Below are 17,029 nucleotides of genomic sequence, written 5' to 3' on the forward strand. Positions count from 1 at the left end.
ACATGTGTCACAAATGACACCATTTGGAATGACTCATGTTGTTACATTACCTTATAGAATTACCTTTATACTCTTTGTTTTCGCAACCAATTACAAATTTCACATCGCATAGTTCCCATGTCATTATTCTTTTCATGCAGTGCTATCATAAAGCCTCAGATACTGCCAAGGTAATAAGTCCCCACCCGAAATTATTAAAAGGAAAAAAAGAAAAAGAAAAAAAAAAAACCGTGGGATAAAAGAACATCAATACCAGGAACATTTGATTACCAACCTGGCTAGTTTCACTTGGTGGGTTGGTTGGTTGGTGTTAATATATATATATATATATATATAGAGTCCCTTAAACTGTTATTTCACACACTCATCAGAAGGCAGCATGAAGATTAGTTGTAATGGGTGTCGCATTCTTCGCAAAGGTTGTACTGAGGACTGTGTCATTAGGCCATGTCTTGAATGGATAAACTCTTCTGAGGCACAAGCTAATGCCACCCTTTTCCTTTCTAAGTTCTATGGTCGTGCCGGCTTGCTCAATCTCATCAATGCTGCCCCACAACAACATCGAACTGGTGATTTTCCCTCACAATTATACCATTACACCTTTAATTAAAATTTGGTATTTCAAACATTTACTTTTCTTTTTTTTTAAATCTATTTGTGATTACAAATAAGTTTGGTATTTGTGATTTGATCCAATATTATTTTTGGTCTTAGAAGTAGTTTGCATGACACTTTAAATACCGAAATAAAGTGGCTAAGATCGAATTTCAGGACCAAAAACAAAACAATCAGGATTTAACGGGTTAATAAAGCAAGGAATAACAATAAATATTGATGAAAATACATTTTTCGTGTCATTTGTTTCTAGTTATAACACTACAATGACCATATATTTTTTTTACAATGAATAATAGGATGAGAAAGAATTTTGTCTATATATATAGTATGATGCAAAGAGTTATTCTACATCAATTTTTGAAAATAAAAAATTATATTAATTGCTTACCTCGTGAAGAAAATGACAAGAGTTGTAAATTTCAGATGTTTTCAAGTCACTAATGTACGAGGCCTGTGGGAGAATCATAAACCCAACATTTGGATCAGTTGGGTTATTTTGGAGTGGTGAGTGGGCCCAATGCCAAGCTGCTGTTGACGCGGTGCTAGCTGGGTCCCAGATCAATGTCATGCCAAGCGACAGTGGTTCCAAACTCCTTGACATACGTCATGTGTCCAAAGATGCGAACATGGACAAGGTGAAAGGAAAATCTAAGAAGCACAAAACGAGCGAGGATGTTACCATGCCAATGTCACATGTGGGTTTGGTCAACCCAGCTACATTATGGAAACCAATTTTAAGCCATGAGCCAAGACGGTTCGAGGGTGGTAACGGGGAAATAGTGAAGGCTGACAAGCCAAGAATAAATGGTGGAGCCAATAATATTGATTTGGAGCTCACTCTTGGCTAGACTAGGCTTCTCTTGATATGAAGTGCTGCTACCAAACCAATAAAATGTAATAAAAAAATAATGTGTTTAAATTTTGTTTTTCTTTTTTCTAGAAGAAATGTAGAAAAGGAGCATTGGACATTGTCAGATGTAAATGTTGGTGGGTGTTTTAATTAAGTGTATATTGGTTAATGGAGCAGATACTTAAATTTAATAAATTTCCTTTTTTACCAGTTAAAATTATTTATGATCTTAAAAGTCGTGTATTAAAATATTTCCATCATTTAATCGTATAGGTATATTTTAATGATTTATTTAAGATAATAAATGCTCTTGGTTAATATTCTATTGACCAAGTAAAATAATTATTTTTTATATTATATATATAAAAGATGGGCAAAAAAAAAGAAGAAAATAAAGGAAAATAATAGTTTATCACACGTCCTTTATTACTTACACTTTGGACGTCTTTGACTGGCCAGGTAAATAATTTTAATCACTTTTGGATTTAAATTTCCGTAAATTATCTTTTGTCTTTAATATAAAACATTGTATACTAGATGAATGAAAATATTAAATGTTGGGTTTTCTATCTTTCCACGATTCATAGAGATTTATTTTGAGAAAGGGTCTTATATAAATTCTATTTTGTATATAACAAGTTGTCTAATTGTTTATGCTTAAAAGCGTTTAGGAATAGAATTCACATTTAACATTGTTCTTGTCATTTCTTAAAAAGCTCTATTTTTCATCTCTAAAATATCATTTTGTTGTGGTGTTCTTAGAATTGAAAGTTATAGGTAATACCAAAGGTTTCAAAAAGTTCATAAAAATATTTTCATTTTAAATTCCCCACCATGATCATTTTTCGCATAAATAATTTTTAGGCCTTTTTTCATTTTGAACTTGTTTCATGAACTCACAAAAAGACTTTATAAGACCTATCATTATGTCTTAAGCATTTAACCCATGTCCATCTAATCTAGTCATCTAGAATTACTAGGCCATATGTTATGTCACTTAGAGACTCAATGATGTAGGATTAACTTGATTCCTTTTAAGATTAAGAATATGGTGATAGTTGATTAAGAAAACCTAATGAAGATTCCTACTAGACATTAAGATAGCAAGTTACCTAGATGTGAAAGTGCACTTCAAAAGGCTCTAAAGAAGAAGGGCAAATGATTGATTCATAAAGCAAAATCATAAGATGAAAGGGAACATAATTGCCGAATTAAAACAAAGAGAAGTGAAACATGAAAATGGAAAGAGAAGGAATGGAAAAATGTGAGAATCACGCCACTACAAGGCTTGGCAAAAGCCATGGAACCTTGAAGATGAGTGTTAAGTGTCGTCACTTGAGTCTAGCTCAAGATAAGGCTTAAAAGTCTCACTCTCAAAGGAAGATACTCTTACAAAGGTTGAAGACAAAGGTGTATATAAATTCCAAAATGATCAACCGTTTTACAAGTAGTAGAGTACCCCTTATATAGAAGTGTTTAGGGGTCTCTAAGTAAAAAGCCATAAGTCTCAAAAGGATTACAATGCAAATAATAAACCTTATAATCTAGAAGGTAGGTCAAATGGTGCACACTAAGGCCTTCTAGAGAGACTTCTCAGCCAAGTCATGCAGAACATGTTCTAGATGTTTCTAGAACCCTTCAAGGTGGATCCTTGACCAAGTCATGTGGTCCCTCATTCTAGATGTTTCCAGAGTGCCTTACTCATTCTCTTTCTTCCACATGTGCTCTCCACATGTGACAACTAGTCTCCATGTGCGCTACCTCTTTAATTGTCCTACAAAACAAATAAATATGTATTAACATGTTGGCTTAAGTTAAGTTAATAAGTCAACCCTAGGTCAAGGTCAACAAGTCAACTAAGAGGAGTCAACAAAGCCAACTTCATGGAAATCAAACTGGAGAAATGCTAAATAAGGATAGAGATGGAAAGGCCTCCCCTTTTGTCATGCTTCTTGTGATTCTCCTTGGGATGGCTTCCATGGTGCTGGATGTGGTAGTCATGTCTTCATCACTCAATCCTTGTTAGTCTAAACATATCAATAAGAATCAACTCAATAGGTCTTTGTGTCAAAATATCATGTATAATTTTGAAAGAAATTTTAACTTGTTTTCCCTTTACACATGATTCACAAACGAGATTATCATTAAGTGACAAATAATTCAAACCTCTTACAATACGTTGTTTGTTCTTCTTTGAGAGAATTCTAAAGTTTATATTGCCACATTTCATGTGCCATAAGCGAACCAAATTTACTGGAATATCATTTCCCAAGAGACTCGTGCAATACCAAATAACTACATAATTAATAACTAATACAAACTAAAGAATTGTTCCATAATTTGAGATTATGTGCAAGAAAGTAAATTGAGGCATAAATGATAGCCTCCTATTCAAGCTAGATTGGGCCAAAGCATGAAGATGAGTTTATAACTGGATGGTTGGTGCGAAAGTAATTGGGAAAAGGAAGAAGTGTCTCGGTTTGGATGATGTTATGGTGTGATGGAGGTGTGATAAGTGTGATAATTACCTATTATTTACACTTCTTAGAAGCTCTTAATTGACTTTTATTCATGTATTTTTTGTGTTAATCCCATGAAATAATTTAGGATTTTGTTATTTTATTCAAAAAGCAGGTTTACTTTGATGTTTGTGGACTTTTGTAGAAAAAAATGGAAGATTGAAGAAAAATCACTAGTAGCTGCCTGGAGTCGCTCGCCCAACTACCTAGACGTGCTCGCCCAGCGACCAAGACTCACTAGCCCAGCGAGGAAGGCTTGTTAGCGCAACGAGAATATATGCTGGCTCAGCGAGTTTCAGTTTTTGCTTAAACATTAAAAGTGTCGAGACTCAAAAAGAAACGCAGTTTTGGTGGGAGGAACACTACTAAAACTCAAGACGAAGGCATAGACACTTTTGGAGCTTAAAGGATTCATCTTTCTTCATTCATTCTACCATTCCAACTCCATTTGTGCTCTAGATGTATAGGAGTAGCTAAACTACATTTCATTGGGGTTGAATGTAATGTACCTAAATTCATTGTAGTTTCATATATGCAATAGAATCTCTTTCACTACTTTTGTGTTCTATCTACATTATTTTCGTGCATGATGGAATATCTATGCGTTTTTGTGGTATCTAATCATTGCAAAGTGTTTTGGAACCCTAGATGGATAGAACAACCTAGAGGTTTGGTTCTAGACATAAACCAAAGCTTTTGGTCATTCTAGACATCGTTTTTAATGTCTCTTTTGTGTTTAAACATCTAAGGGATTAGTGTTTTTACATAAAAGTTCAAAACATGCCCCTAAGGGATTAGGGCTTGAATACCTTTGATGTCAATGCTTGAGTAGATGAGAGATATATATTGTGAGATGATTGCTTAGAGTTTTGGTCATGAATTCCAACCCCAATGAGTCTTTGCCTTGGTTATTTTATCACTTTAAAGTTTAGAAATATTTATGTTTTCACTTGTTTCGAATTAATCTATGGTTACATTTAATGCTTGAATTAGTAAGTACACCTAGTTAACTAAACAAACGCAATTCCCATGGGAAAACGATACTTGGACTTACCATTTTTATTACTTGCATGACTTGGTACACTTGCCAAAGTCTTAACAAGGTGTTTGATGGTTCTCTTGAAAGGTTGGGCCAACTCTAGAGAAGGGTGGCTAGAGGATACCACATGGGACAAGAATAATGGCACAAAATTTTGGTAACATTTCGTTATATATCTCAAAGTGATTTTACAGGGGGAGACACCTCTTGTGAGGTCTTGACAACTCTACATTAATAGCTTTGGCAACACTCATCAATCTACCCCTTGCCATAGGATGCGCAACGTGTAGACTACATATTCGTGCTTTAATATCATCACGAAGTCCATAATGTTAGCACAAATGATTTGTTGCTTGAAGATTTGATGAAGATACACGAAGCCAATATTGTATTGGAACGTGATGAAACTATCTTAAATTGATGAAGATGTGAAGACTTAAAGTTTCATATGTTGATCAAGCTTGGAGTGTGTGTTGAATTTGAGTTTTACATGAAGAACACAAAGCTTGAAGATTGGTGCTCATAATGTAGACCATTTCGCATTATATAGATGTCTAGGGTTTGGTTGGTGTCTTTCAACCTGTTGAATTGGTTTTTAACATGTTAAATGGTTTGCTACAATAGTTTTATTTGGTACATATTCAACCAGTTGAATTATTTTTTAATCAGCTGATTTCACTTAATCAACAGATTGAATGGAAAAATCAACTTATTGAATAAGCTAATAGATTGGCTATAAATTCAGGTTTTTTTTAAAGAAATAGGGGAGACTTGTCATTTTGAGCGCGAAATCATTCAATATTTTGGGAAAAACTCTCTCTTTCTCTCTAGATCTTACAAAAGTGCAACTATTGGTGATTGATCTTTGATCTTTCTTGAAGAAATTTTGCTTGGTTTAGGAACTTGGAGAAAGAGGTTTGGTTGGCTTGGGAGAGCATTCATTCAATTTTGATCTTTCTCAGGTTTCTAGGTGTTGCTTAGTGGTTTTCCAGGTATGCAAGTGTGATCTTGTTGTGCTTTTCAAGATTCTTATGGGATTCAAGAGTCTTAGTTTGTGTTTTTGCTTATTTTAAAAGTGTAATATTGTGGATTGTGTAAATCTTTTGAAATAGTGCAAGTCAGGCTCGGGTTGCCTTGACAAATAGGATGTAGCTCAGATTTGAGTGAACCAGTATAAAAACTTTGTGTCCTTGTGCTTGACTCTATCACTTCTCTCTTGATTTATGTTTTAAATACCTTTTTGGTCCCAATTTTCGTGAGCTTTGTTTCATTTGGTCCTCATTTTTTCGAATTGTTTAAATTGGTCCTAATTTTTGTAATTTGTGTTCAATTTGATCCTTTTTGCAAACTCCATTTAAATTGTTAACAGAAGTGAACAGTAACTGCCACTTGTGACTCCGTGCTTTTTTTAATTTTTATTTTTTTAAATGTTTTTTAATTTTAAAAAGTTGTCCACGTGTCAAGCCAACATTATGACACGTGGCAGTATCTCGTGACTTTTTTTTTTGTCCCAATTGTTGTTAATTTTGTTCACTTTAGTCCCAACTTTCTTTATTTTTGTTCAATTCAGTCCTAATTTTGTCTCTATCCAAAATGACCAAATTAAAAAAATTAACGAAAATTTTATTCAAAATTTTATTTTTATTAAAATCCCCATTTATTTTAAATATTTCTTTCATTATTTTTATACCAAACCTAACTATATTTTTGGAGGGAAGCTATTATACATGGGTGATTTTTGGTACATTTACAAAATAGGGTTAAAGTTAGTTTAAAATTAGAGGAAAAATTCTTCATTGTTTTTAAAGTTAGAAAAAAAATTCTTCATTATTTTTTAAATGATTCAGTACAACACTTATATAAAAATTAAATTTGGTCAATTTGGAGAGGAGCAAAATTGGGACTGATTTGAACAAAATTAACGAAAATTAGGACTAAATTGAACAAAATTAACAAAAATTGGGACCAAATTGAATATAAGCCACGAGATACTGCCATGTGTCACAATGTTGGCTTGACACGTGGACAACTGTTTTTAAAATAAAAAAATTTTTAAAAAATTAAAAAAAATTAAAAAAACCACGGAGTGACACGTGACAGTTACTGTTCACTTCTATTAACGATTTAAACAGCATCTGCAAAAAGGACCAAATTGAACACAAATTACAAAAATTAGGACCATTTTAAACATTTCGAAAAAATGAGGACCAAAGGAAACAAAGGTTACGAAAATTGGGACCAAAAATGTATTTAAGCCTTTAAAGTTTCAAGAATTTTGAATTGTATAATATTTTAACTATTCTTGTGTGTTTTAGCACGACCTAAGGCTTGGCTCATATATGTATTGCTTATTTGAATTAATCTTGATAAGTCTTTCAAGCTATTTTTTAGTTAAACTGTAAATTTGAAATTCTGCATAATTCCTAGTATTTCAATAGACTATTATGATATTTTCATTTGTTGATTTACACTACACTATTAACGGTTTAATGAAATCAGCCTGTTGTCCCATTTTTAATCAATTGAAAGTGTGCAGTCTAGTAGCATTTGCATTCTCATCTCGTGGTTGATCTGATTCAATTCAAAGGTGTTTTAAGTTTTCAAAAGTAACCAAAATTTTATAAAACCAATTCAATCGCCCTTCTTGGCTAATTACCCATTTTAATATTCATGCATAAGAGAAATACAAGAAATATTATTCTTCACCAAGCTTGGGTAGTTATGCAATTCAGCATTCAAACTGACTTATGTAGTCCTCCATGGTATTTGTCTAATGAAGGGTCATTAGTTGATGATGTGGATAAAGATGATGAAGAGCTTGTTGAAGAAAGAGAACATGAGAAATAAGGAATTCAAACATGAAGCATGGCTAAAGAGAATAAAGAAGAAGAAATTAAAGAGAAGTATCATGGAAGGCTCACGAGTGGGAAACTCAAAGCATTAGAAGAAAAGATTAAAGGAACTATATATAAATAAATAATAATTTGAGAGAAGATTAGAACTTGAGGGAAGGAAGGATGAATCTAGAAACTAGGAGTATTCCAAGTTTATAGATGCATTCACCTACCTTAGGCTCCCCTTCAATATATCTAGTTAATTTCTCCTTCCTTTAGGCTCTCTTTCATTGTACCTTGACATTTCTCAACCCACCTTAGGCTCTCATTCATTGTATCTAACCACTTCATCATGCATTTCCTAGATTTTAGGAACTAATACATGTAACTCCCCAATTTCAAGGGATTAACTTAGATAAACATGATTAGAGAAGTTAACTCTTGTTTACTGATAAGTCCCTTATCTCTAGAGTTTTTCTTAGCTAATTGTGTTGTTTTTGGTAGGTTTAAGATGTTAATTAGGAGTTATTAGCTTAGAATTAGTTTAGTTAGGTTTTTAGTCTAGTGTTACAAAAGTAGCTTAATTAGATCTTTTTAAGTACATTTTTAGTGTAAACTTTAGAAGTACTATTAGGATAGTCTAGTTTAGCATACATGATAGAAGCATAGTTAGATTAATGGCATCTTAGTTTACATAAATAGACCTAGGACTAGAGTTTATGGTCTAGTTTAAGAGTCATTAGGAAGAGTCTTAGTGTGACTAACATCAATTTGGATATTTTTTTTAGTATAATGAGGATAAAAGATTCAAGGATAGCATTCAAGAGGTCAGAGAAAGCCATGGGAGAATCTGAATCAACAAAATTTCATGAAAATGCTACTGAGTTGACTTTTTGCTAAATAGTTAACTTTTCACAATTGACATCAATTGACATGGCATCTATGGGAAAAGCTTAGGAGCACTTAATTACACTTGTGCTAACCTTGAAAGGATGAAAAATTGGTTCATATCTACATTGAATTTTAGATTTTAATTGATGTTTGTATATTTAACTAATATAGTGTAGTTTGTGATTTTAGTTGTACTTTTGCATTTGTTTACTTACTTTGCAAATTCTGAATCCAAAAAGGTCAACTTGGCAATGTTTCAAAGTCATTCCTAACACCAAAGGGAGCTGCTGCTGAGATGAAGGGTTGAAAGGAACCAAACCAAAAGTTACCCTTGGAGGATGCACGTGAAAGGCTTGGAATTGGAATTAGAGATGAGTTGTCAAAACCAGCTGGTTGTGCTACTTGCTATAGGAGGTGAAGGAGCTCCAATGGACACAAGGATACACCTTAGGTGACTTGATCCAAGGAGTAGCTACAGTTGGGCAACTTGCTACCTAGGTGGTTGGTTAAGATGAGTTAGTTAATTAATCTAGTTAGGAGTTAGCTTAGTGTTAGAAGGGAGCTTTTAGCGGTTAATGCAACCTGTAATAGGCAGTCTTAGGGGCTGAAAAATGATGTAGATGCAACAACACATGCACACGTTCTAACACCAATCATACACACCACACTACACACCATTCATTCATTCTCGATTCTACGCTCCTATACTACCACACATTTTTCTTATTTTCTCTTCTCTGTTTCTGTTGTGTTTCTGCATATTTTCTTGGATTGCTTGGATTAGTGACTACACAATAAACATTGGACCAAGATTTTTCCTCATTTGTACTTTTGTAAGTTTCCCCAATTGTAAACATGTTTCCATTGTTACTTTGAGTTAAATTTTGTCTTCATATTCGATTTCTCAATTTTGTAAGTTTTCTTTCCATTTCTCAATTTCTCAGTTTTTTTTCTTTGCTAAACTGATTCACGTATGAGCTTTAAGTGTTTGAGTTGTGTTGATTCATTTTACTATTCGATTCAATCTATAAACATGTTGAATTCCATAATATGCACAATCATCTAACTCTTATCAAGTGTCTCTTGATTAGAATCATATGCTCAAGCAATTAAGTCTGCATTCGTGACTTTCAGCTCTACAAAACATTTACGCACACACTGTTTCATCTAATTTCATTTGCTAATTCCATGTTCTTTTGTTTCTTATGCTTGATTTCATTTTTAATCCAATTTTGATACTATATGTGTTGTATTCGAGGCATTTCTACATAAAATTCGTGATTTGTTATGTTTAATTTCCCATTCGTGCATTTGACGGTTAATTTCGTTAAACTAGGGTTCAGAAATTGGGAATTTACGATTTACTTGATCATTTTGTGTGATTTCAATTTCTATGTTATATGGAGTTAGAGTAGTGAGTGATTCTTGCACATTGACATTTCATCAAACACCTTACCTGCATTTTAGTTTTTTTAGGCATTTCATCAAACACCTTGCATACATGCATTTACATACCATTTTCAGTCCATTTTAGCATATGTGTAAGTAGATTTTATAGAGATTTCCTCCAATGCACAAAGCTTGTTCAATAATCATTTGAAGTTCATTTGCCTATCCTAGGATAAACTAAATTTGAAGCGACTAAAGATTTATCATTTAGAAAAGTTAACTATCCAAATATTTTTCCTTTTCTTCCTTAGGACAAGCTCCTCAACTATAAATAGAAGTCTCTTTGTAAGCATTTTAAAGTTAAAGTTTTCTCTTCTCTTACTTTGGGTTGTTATCTTGAAAGATGAATCATCTTGCACTTATCCTTTGTTTCTTGAATTGAAGTTAGCGTGTTCTTACCATTTCTCTTCCTTTAATACCTTTTTTATTTCATTTCCTTTCATGTTTGTGTTTCCCACTTCACATTCTAGTCTAGCCCATGGTGCATATTGTTTCTTCTATTGCTTTAGCCATTAATGGAGCTTCAAGCATGGGTGTCATGTTTCCAACATCTTGAGGGGTTGATCTAGATCCTACCAACCTTCAAAGGTTCACATCAGTTGATCAAAGACTCTTCCTTCTCCCATTGCACCGTACCTATCCAAGAACTTTTTCTTTATTTCATCCTGTGTCAAATTAATGTAGTCATTCAATAGAGAGTTGAAGAAGTGTATAGTTCCTCCTTCCATGAATGGTTGAGCAAGATTCACTCTCATGACTTCACTATTTTATTGTACCTTAAAATAGACCTCACCTCTTGATATCCAGCCCGCAGAATCTTCCCCACTAAACATTGGCAGTTATATTCTTTTCACTGATTAACGAAACTCATTTAGATCATCCTTTTCTAAGGATTTCAACCTAGACGAGATCCTCCCACAGTTCTTCATGTTTTTCGGAGCTTTTGAACCAATTGTGCCCTCTTCGTCCATGTTTATACTTTTGCTAAAGTTGTGAGTCATAAGCTCTATCAAGTTCAATTGATTATCCTCAACTTTCTTCCTTATTATTTCTATATCGCATTTCAATTATGAATCATTTGAAGACAAATCTCCTTCATTACAACAACATCAACCCACGATTCCATTGCAAATATATATTCTAGTTATATTGTTTTTCCCTGTTCCCTTTCTTCCTTGGTTACATTCAGTTATTGATGAAGGATATATGGCAGGTTAGACCAATTGATACAGATCCCCACCACAAAACAAGCAACAAAAGAGAATAGGTGAATGAAATATAAGACAACTCTAAGATTTATTTTCTTAAGAAGAAAATACAGCAAGATTATTTATCCTACTCCCAAAGCTAGTTTTCTTTAAAGTAAGCAACAAGGTTCTCTTTTCAACAATATAACAAAACCAACTCCTTTCTCTCCACACCTGATACTAATAATAGCAAAACATTCCTCTTCTCTCCTATAACTAACCGTTATTCCAATCAGACCATGTCATTAACTTTGCTTTTCTTTCTCAAATATACTTTATGGCATACCCCCCTATGCATGGCCAAGAACACTTAAGAGTTGGAGTCATTTGTGCATGGTGGGCCCAAGCTCTTATAATCATGGGCAATTAGTGAGTTTTTAGTAAAGTAGGTTTATTTTTGGCCTTGTATTATTGGCCTAGTAGTATAGGGTTTTCTTTTAGGCATTGTATAATGGGCCAATTAGTCTCGGGTTTCTTTTGGGCCTTGTATTTGGGTCTAGGGTTGTAGTGTAGGGTTTTGAACCTAGAGGATATGGGCCCTAAGGAGACAAATGGATCTAGGGAAAAAACCCCAGCTTGGAGCAAAAACCTTCTAGAAGAAGGTTCAACTAATGCGTACATAAGGGGAGGGATTCTAGAAGCTTATGGGTCTTGGGCTAGAGTGGTCTGAAAGTTGTTGTCTTTTGTGAGACACATGCTATTGCCATGTGTCCTCGTCCTATTGGAAAGGATTAGTGGCCATGTATCATGCTCCTAATGGGGATAAGTGGCCATATGTCGTCCTCCTAATGCAGAGAATTTTGCCTTGGCCTCCAAGTTTGTAGAATTAGGGCTTTTGCTCTTCATTTTGTGAAACACCTCTAGGGTTTCTTAGGCTATAAATAGAGGCGTCTTCCCGATGTAAAAATTACCTTTGATTTAAGTTATGCTGCCAATTTTATGCCATACTACTCACTTAGGTCACCAATGGCTAAAACACCCTTCTAGATTTCCACTCGCCACCTTTGCTTGAGAGTTGGCCCATCCTCTCTTAAGAGCACCCAAACACCACACCATATTGATAATGTTAATTTTTACCATTATCTAAGCTATATTTCATTAGCAAAATCATCTCTTCCAAAGCTTTTAACCTACTTAATCCTCAATTCACTAGTGCAGAAATGGTATATTACAACAAGATATTACATCAGTTACACGAAAAACGATGTAGTACAGTGCGCGGTGGCATTTTTGAAATTTCTGCGAACTATATTACATCGGTTCCCCAACACACCCGATGTAATACCCATTTTTAAAAAAAAAATTAAAAAAAAAATAGGTTTTCTGCACAGAGCAGTTATATTACATCGGTTCCCCTGTTTAACCGATGTAGTACGCCTTATTTTTCTCAGCAGGGTTTTCCCCCTCATTTCTCCTTTTCGTCTTCGTGCTTTCTTCATTCTCTTTGCATTCTCTTCGCTCTTCGTTCCCAACCACCACACCACACCACACCACACCACACCACACCAGCACCGCACGGCCACCGCACCACACGAGCACCGCACGACCACCGCATAACATCGCAGGTTCTCCTCGCGCGGCCGCTCCTCCACGCAACCACTCCTCCGCGCAGGCGTCGTGCAGGCGCTTCACACCAGCACCGCACAACACCGCAGGTTCTCCTCGCGCGACCGCTCCTCCACGCAACCACTCCTCCGCGCAGGCGCTCCTCCGTGCAACCACTCCTCTCCTTCGCGCAGACCCTCTTCGCGCTGCCGCTCTTCGTTCAACGCAGCTGCTCCTCGACCTTCGTGAATCGCGCCACCATTCACGGAGCCGCTCTTTGCTATTCGAACAACGACGCCGCTGCTTGGGAGTTCCTCCGCCGTTAGTCGAGCTCCGAACCGCGGTCTGAATCGTGCCCCTTCGCGCTGCCCTCGTTCCATCGCACCACCGCGTCGTTGAGGGTTTAGGGTTTACTGTTGTTGCCGTTTGTTTTTCGCTGCTGCCGCTTCTGATGTAATATATTACAGCGGTTCCAGGGACCGATGTAATATATCAAACACTTACTACATCGGGAACTACTACATCGGTGAGAAAACCGATGTAATAGGCCCAAAATAACCGATGTAATAGGCTTTTTTTGTACTAGTGATTTTACCTTACTTTTGTAAATAAATACATTGTGGGTTACATTGATCTAAATATACCACTAATCCCCATTTTTTGTGTCCTTTTTATAGATTGGAAGCTTTGTTCCAAGAGCCCAGACAAATGAGTAACCCGGAACAGCAAGGAAAAGTGCAAAAATGTCAACAGGAAGCGCCTAGCGACACAAAGGCAGCGCTAGGCGACAGCCACCGTCAACGCCAGGCACCAGACTAGCGCCAACCAGGTGCCACTGTTGGTCACCGCCTGGCAGCACTTGGTCAACGCCGGGCGGTAGCGGGAAGACTTGCCCCCTGTTTGGTGGCTTGTGCCTGGCGGTGAGACCCTTCCGCTAGGTGCCAGTGTTCGCTGATGTGGCAAGTTGGCTCTTTTTCTTCTGTTTTCGCGAGGGGAAATGGATCTTTGGCATTTTGGAGGCACGAAGAACACATTTGGAGAGCTTGGAGGAGTGTTAGGGCTTGTGGGAACAGCTCCATCTTCCTCTTTGTATCTCTTTCTCTTCCATCTCTTTCATTTGCAAGCTTGAGCTCTCCATGACAATGGAGAGCTAAACCCATTTTTGTTGGGGTTAGATGTAGCCACGAAACTCTTGTGTAAATGCAAATGTTTTGATTATATATATGACTCTTTCATTAATTGCTAGTCTTCTTGTTTCTTCACTTAATGCTTGCATTGATTTAACCATCTATTGCACGATTTTTGGTTCATTGGGTGTGGAAATATCTTTTGAAACCTAGATTTGAAATAAGAAAACTCAATGGAGCTTGTACCTAGGAATGGGGCTTGACCCATTGGTTGTCTTAAACCTTAGTGCATAAAGCAAAATTTGCTTATTAAGAGTTCAAGGAATTGACTTTTAATAAAGAAATTTAGGCTCAATTCATTAAGGAATTAGGGTTTGAGTAAAATTGTGGGTTGACATTAGCATATTAATGAAGAGAATGTTAAATTGTAGTTGCATGAGAGGATAGTTTTTGAATTCTAACCCCGGCAATATCAAGTCATTTCATTTCTAATCTTTTCCATTCACTAAGTGCCTTTAATTTCCAAAGTTCAATTTTAATTATTTATGCAAAATTTAATTTCATACAAAAACCCAAATTATGAATTTATTCATTAGTTTAAATTAGTCACTAATTACGCAAATATTTAGTATACACGAGTCTTTTGGGAAACGATATCCCGATCTTACCGGTTACTACTTGCGCGACTTGGTACACTTGCCAAAGTCTTAACAAGTTTTTGGCGCCGTTGCCGGGGACCCGTGTCTAATACTAGACTATTGTGTGATTTTTGATTTATTTAGACTAAATTCTTTTTTTCATATTTTCTGTTTTTGTTTACTTATATACACACATTATTTTTGGGCTAACTTGTAGTTCGAGCTTGCTTTTGTTGTTGCTCTATAGTTTATGCAGGGTAGTATCCGTACAAGGAAGACTGCATCTTCAGAACCACTCCTTGCCGATCTTAAGATAGAGAAAGCTGCCTGCAGAAACAACAGTGCCACAAGGAGACAACGAGCTCAAACACAACAAGTTGCCCATCACTCTTCTACTTTAGACACTCTTCCATCTACTTCTCAAAATCTTGACTCTTTTCCAGAAGAAGAAATGGCTGAAAATCCTAATGGGGGTGGTAGAGGTCGTGAAAGACGCACTTTGGAAGATTATGCAGCGTTCACAGGCCATATCAACTTCAACAGTATTGCTAGGCCAACCGTCAATGCCACCAACATGGAGATGAAGCCAGCTCTTATTCATCTGGTGCAGAGTAATCAGTTCAATGGTCTGTCTCATGAGAATCCCTACACTCATCTGGCCACATTCTTGGAGATATGCAATATTGTGAAGATCCATCAAGTTCCTGATGAAGCCATACGCCTGAGTCTCTTCCCGTTCTCACTAGCAATACCTGCAAAAGCCTGGTTGAATTCCTTTCCTGAAAATAGCCTCACCAACTGGGATGATGTGGTTGCAAAGTTCTTGAGCAAATATTTTCCCCAGTCCAAGGTTAATAAGGGAAAACAGGAAATCTCGGCATTTCAATAGGATATGGATGAGTCCTTGGGCCAAGCATGGGATAGATTCAAGGGAATGCTAAGGAAGACTCCCATTCATGGGTTTGATCAACCTACACAGCTCACTCTTTTCTGGGCAGGACTTAAATCCCAGTCAAAGCTGATGTTAGATGCCTCTACCGGTGGGAGTATCAAGTGGAAGACGCCAGAGGAAGCATATGAGTTAATAGAGAACATGGCAGCTAATGATAATGTAGCCTATAATGAGAGAGCCCATTCTCAAAAGAAGGGTATTCTAGAGCTTCAATCTCAAGATGCTCTATTGGCTCAAAACAAGATTATGACTCAGCAACTGGAGACCCTCATGAAGAAACTGTCACAACTTACTCAAGAGCTTCAAAATGCCTCTATAGCTCAACTCCAACAAGTGCAAAGTTGTGAGTTATGTGGAGGAAACCATACCAATAGGCAGTGTGCTATGCAAAGCACATCTCAGGAGGAAGTTAGTTATATGGGCAACCAAGGCCGATCAGGGAACTATAATCAATGATGGAGATCTCACCAAAACATGGGCCAAGCTGGACCTTCCAATAGGCCCCCACATCAACAAACTTACCAACATCCTTCTTTGTCTGATAGAACATCCAAGCTTGAAGACATGATGCAGCAATTCATGCAAATGTTAATTCAGAATCAAAAGAACACCGATGCCTCAATTAAAAACTTGGAGGTGCAAGTGGGGCAATTGGCCAAGCAAGTGGTGAATCAACAAAGTAGTTCATTTTCCGCCAACACCGAAGCCAATCCCAAAGAGCAATGCAAAGCGGTGGTCACAAGAAGTGGTAAAGAAGTGGGGTTGAATGCTAAAGGAAGCGATGAAGCCAAAGCCAAGCCCAGTGACAAAGGAGAAGAAAAAGATGAGGAAGAGATAGATGAGGAAATTGTTGTAGAAGAGGAAGAGAATAAAAGTGAAAATAGAGAAAATGAGAAAAAGAAGGAAGTGGCAATGAAACCACCACCAGTGAAGACTCTCCCATATCCTCTTAAGCCTTCTAAGAAAGATAAAGAAAGGTAATTTGCAAGGTTTCTGGACATTTTCAAGAGGCTTCAAATCAATATTCCCTTCTCAGAAGCCTTGGAGCAAATGCCAACCTATGCAAAGTTTATGAAGGAAATCCTCACAAAGAAGAGAAGATTTATTGAAGAGGAAACCATAGAACTAGAGGCTGGATGCAGTGCTATCATTCAGAAGATGTTGCCTCCAAAGTTTAAGGATCCTGGCAGCTTTACACTTCCAGTCACAATTGGCAGCCTAGCTGTGGGGAAGGCCTTACTTGATTTGGGAGCTAGCATCAACTTGATGCCTCTTTCTATGCTCAAGAAGATTGGGGAGTTGGAAATCAAGCCCACTCGA

At 36.4% G+C, this 17,029-nt stretch overlaps 1 protein-coding gene across 1 annotated transcript; it reads left to right on the plus strand.

Moving 5' to 3' along the window:
• The first annotated feature begins 366 nt into the window (after positions 1-366).
• On the plus strand, positions 367-1,637 carry LOC114166951 (LOB domain-containing protein 41-like). The gene is made up of 2 exons (XM_028051838.2): positions 367-569; positions 1,042-1,637. Exons 1-2 carry the CDS (start codon positions 380-382, stop codon positions 1,464-1,466), a joined length of 615 nt encoding a protein of 204 aa, XP_027907639.2. The 5' UTR covers positions 367-379; the 3' UTR covers positions 1,467-1,637.
• The last annotated feature ends 15,392 nt before the right edge of the window (positions 1,638-17,029 follow it).

The sequence above is a fragment of the Vigna unguiculata genome, chromosome 2 (genome assembly GCF_037176805.1).
Source record: "Vigna unguiculata cultivar grain cowpea cultivar isolate G323 ecotype 2 chromosome 2, ASM3717680v1, whole genome shotgun sequence".
NCBI lineage: Eukaryota > Viridiplantae > Streptophyta > Magnoliopsida > Fabales > Fabaceae > Vigna > Vigna unguiculata.

What these genes read in the sequence shown, in the direction of transcription:
- LOC114166951 (XM_028051838.2), top strand. Translation starts at nt 380, where the DNA reads ATGAAGATTAGTTGTAATGGGTGTCGCATTCTTCGCAAAGGTTGTACT. An exon ending in CCCACAACAACATCGAACTG is followed by an intron (nt 570 to 1,041) that starts GTGATTTTCCCT and finishes TGTAAATTTCAG; the next exon opens with ATGTTTTCAAGTCACTAATG.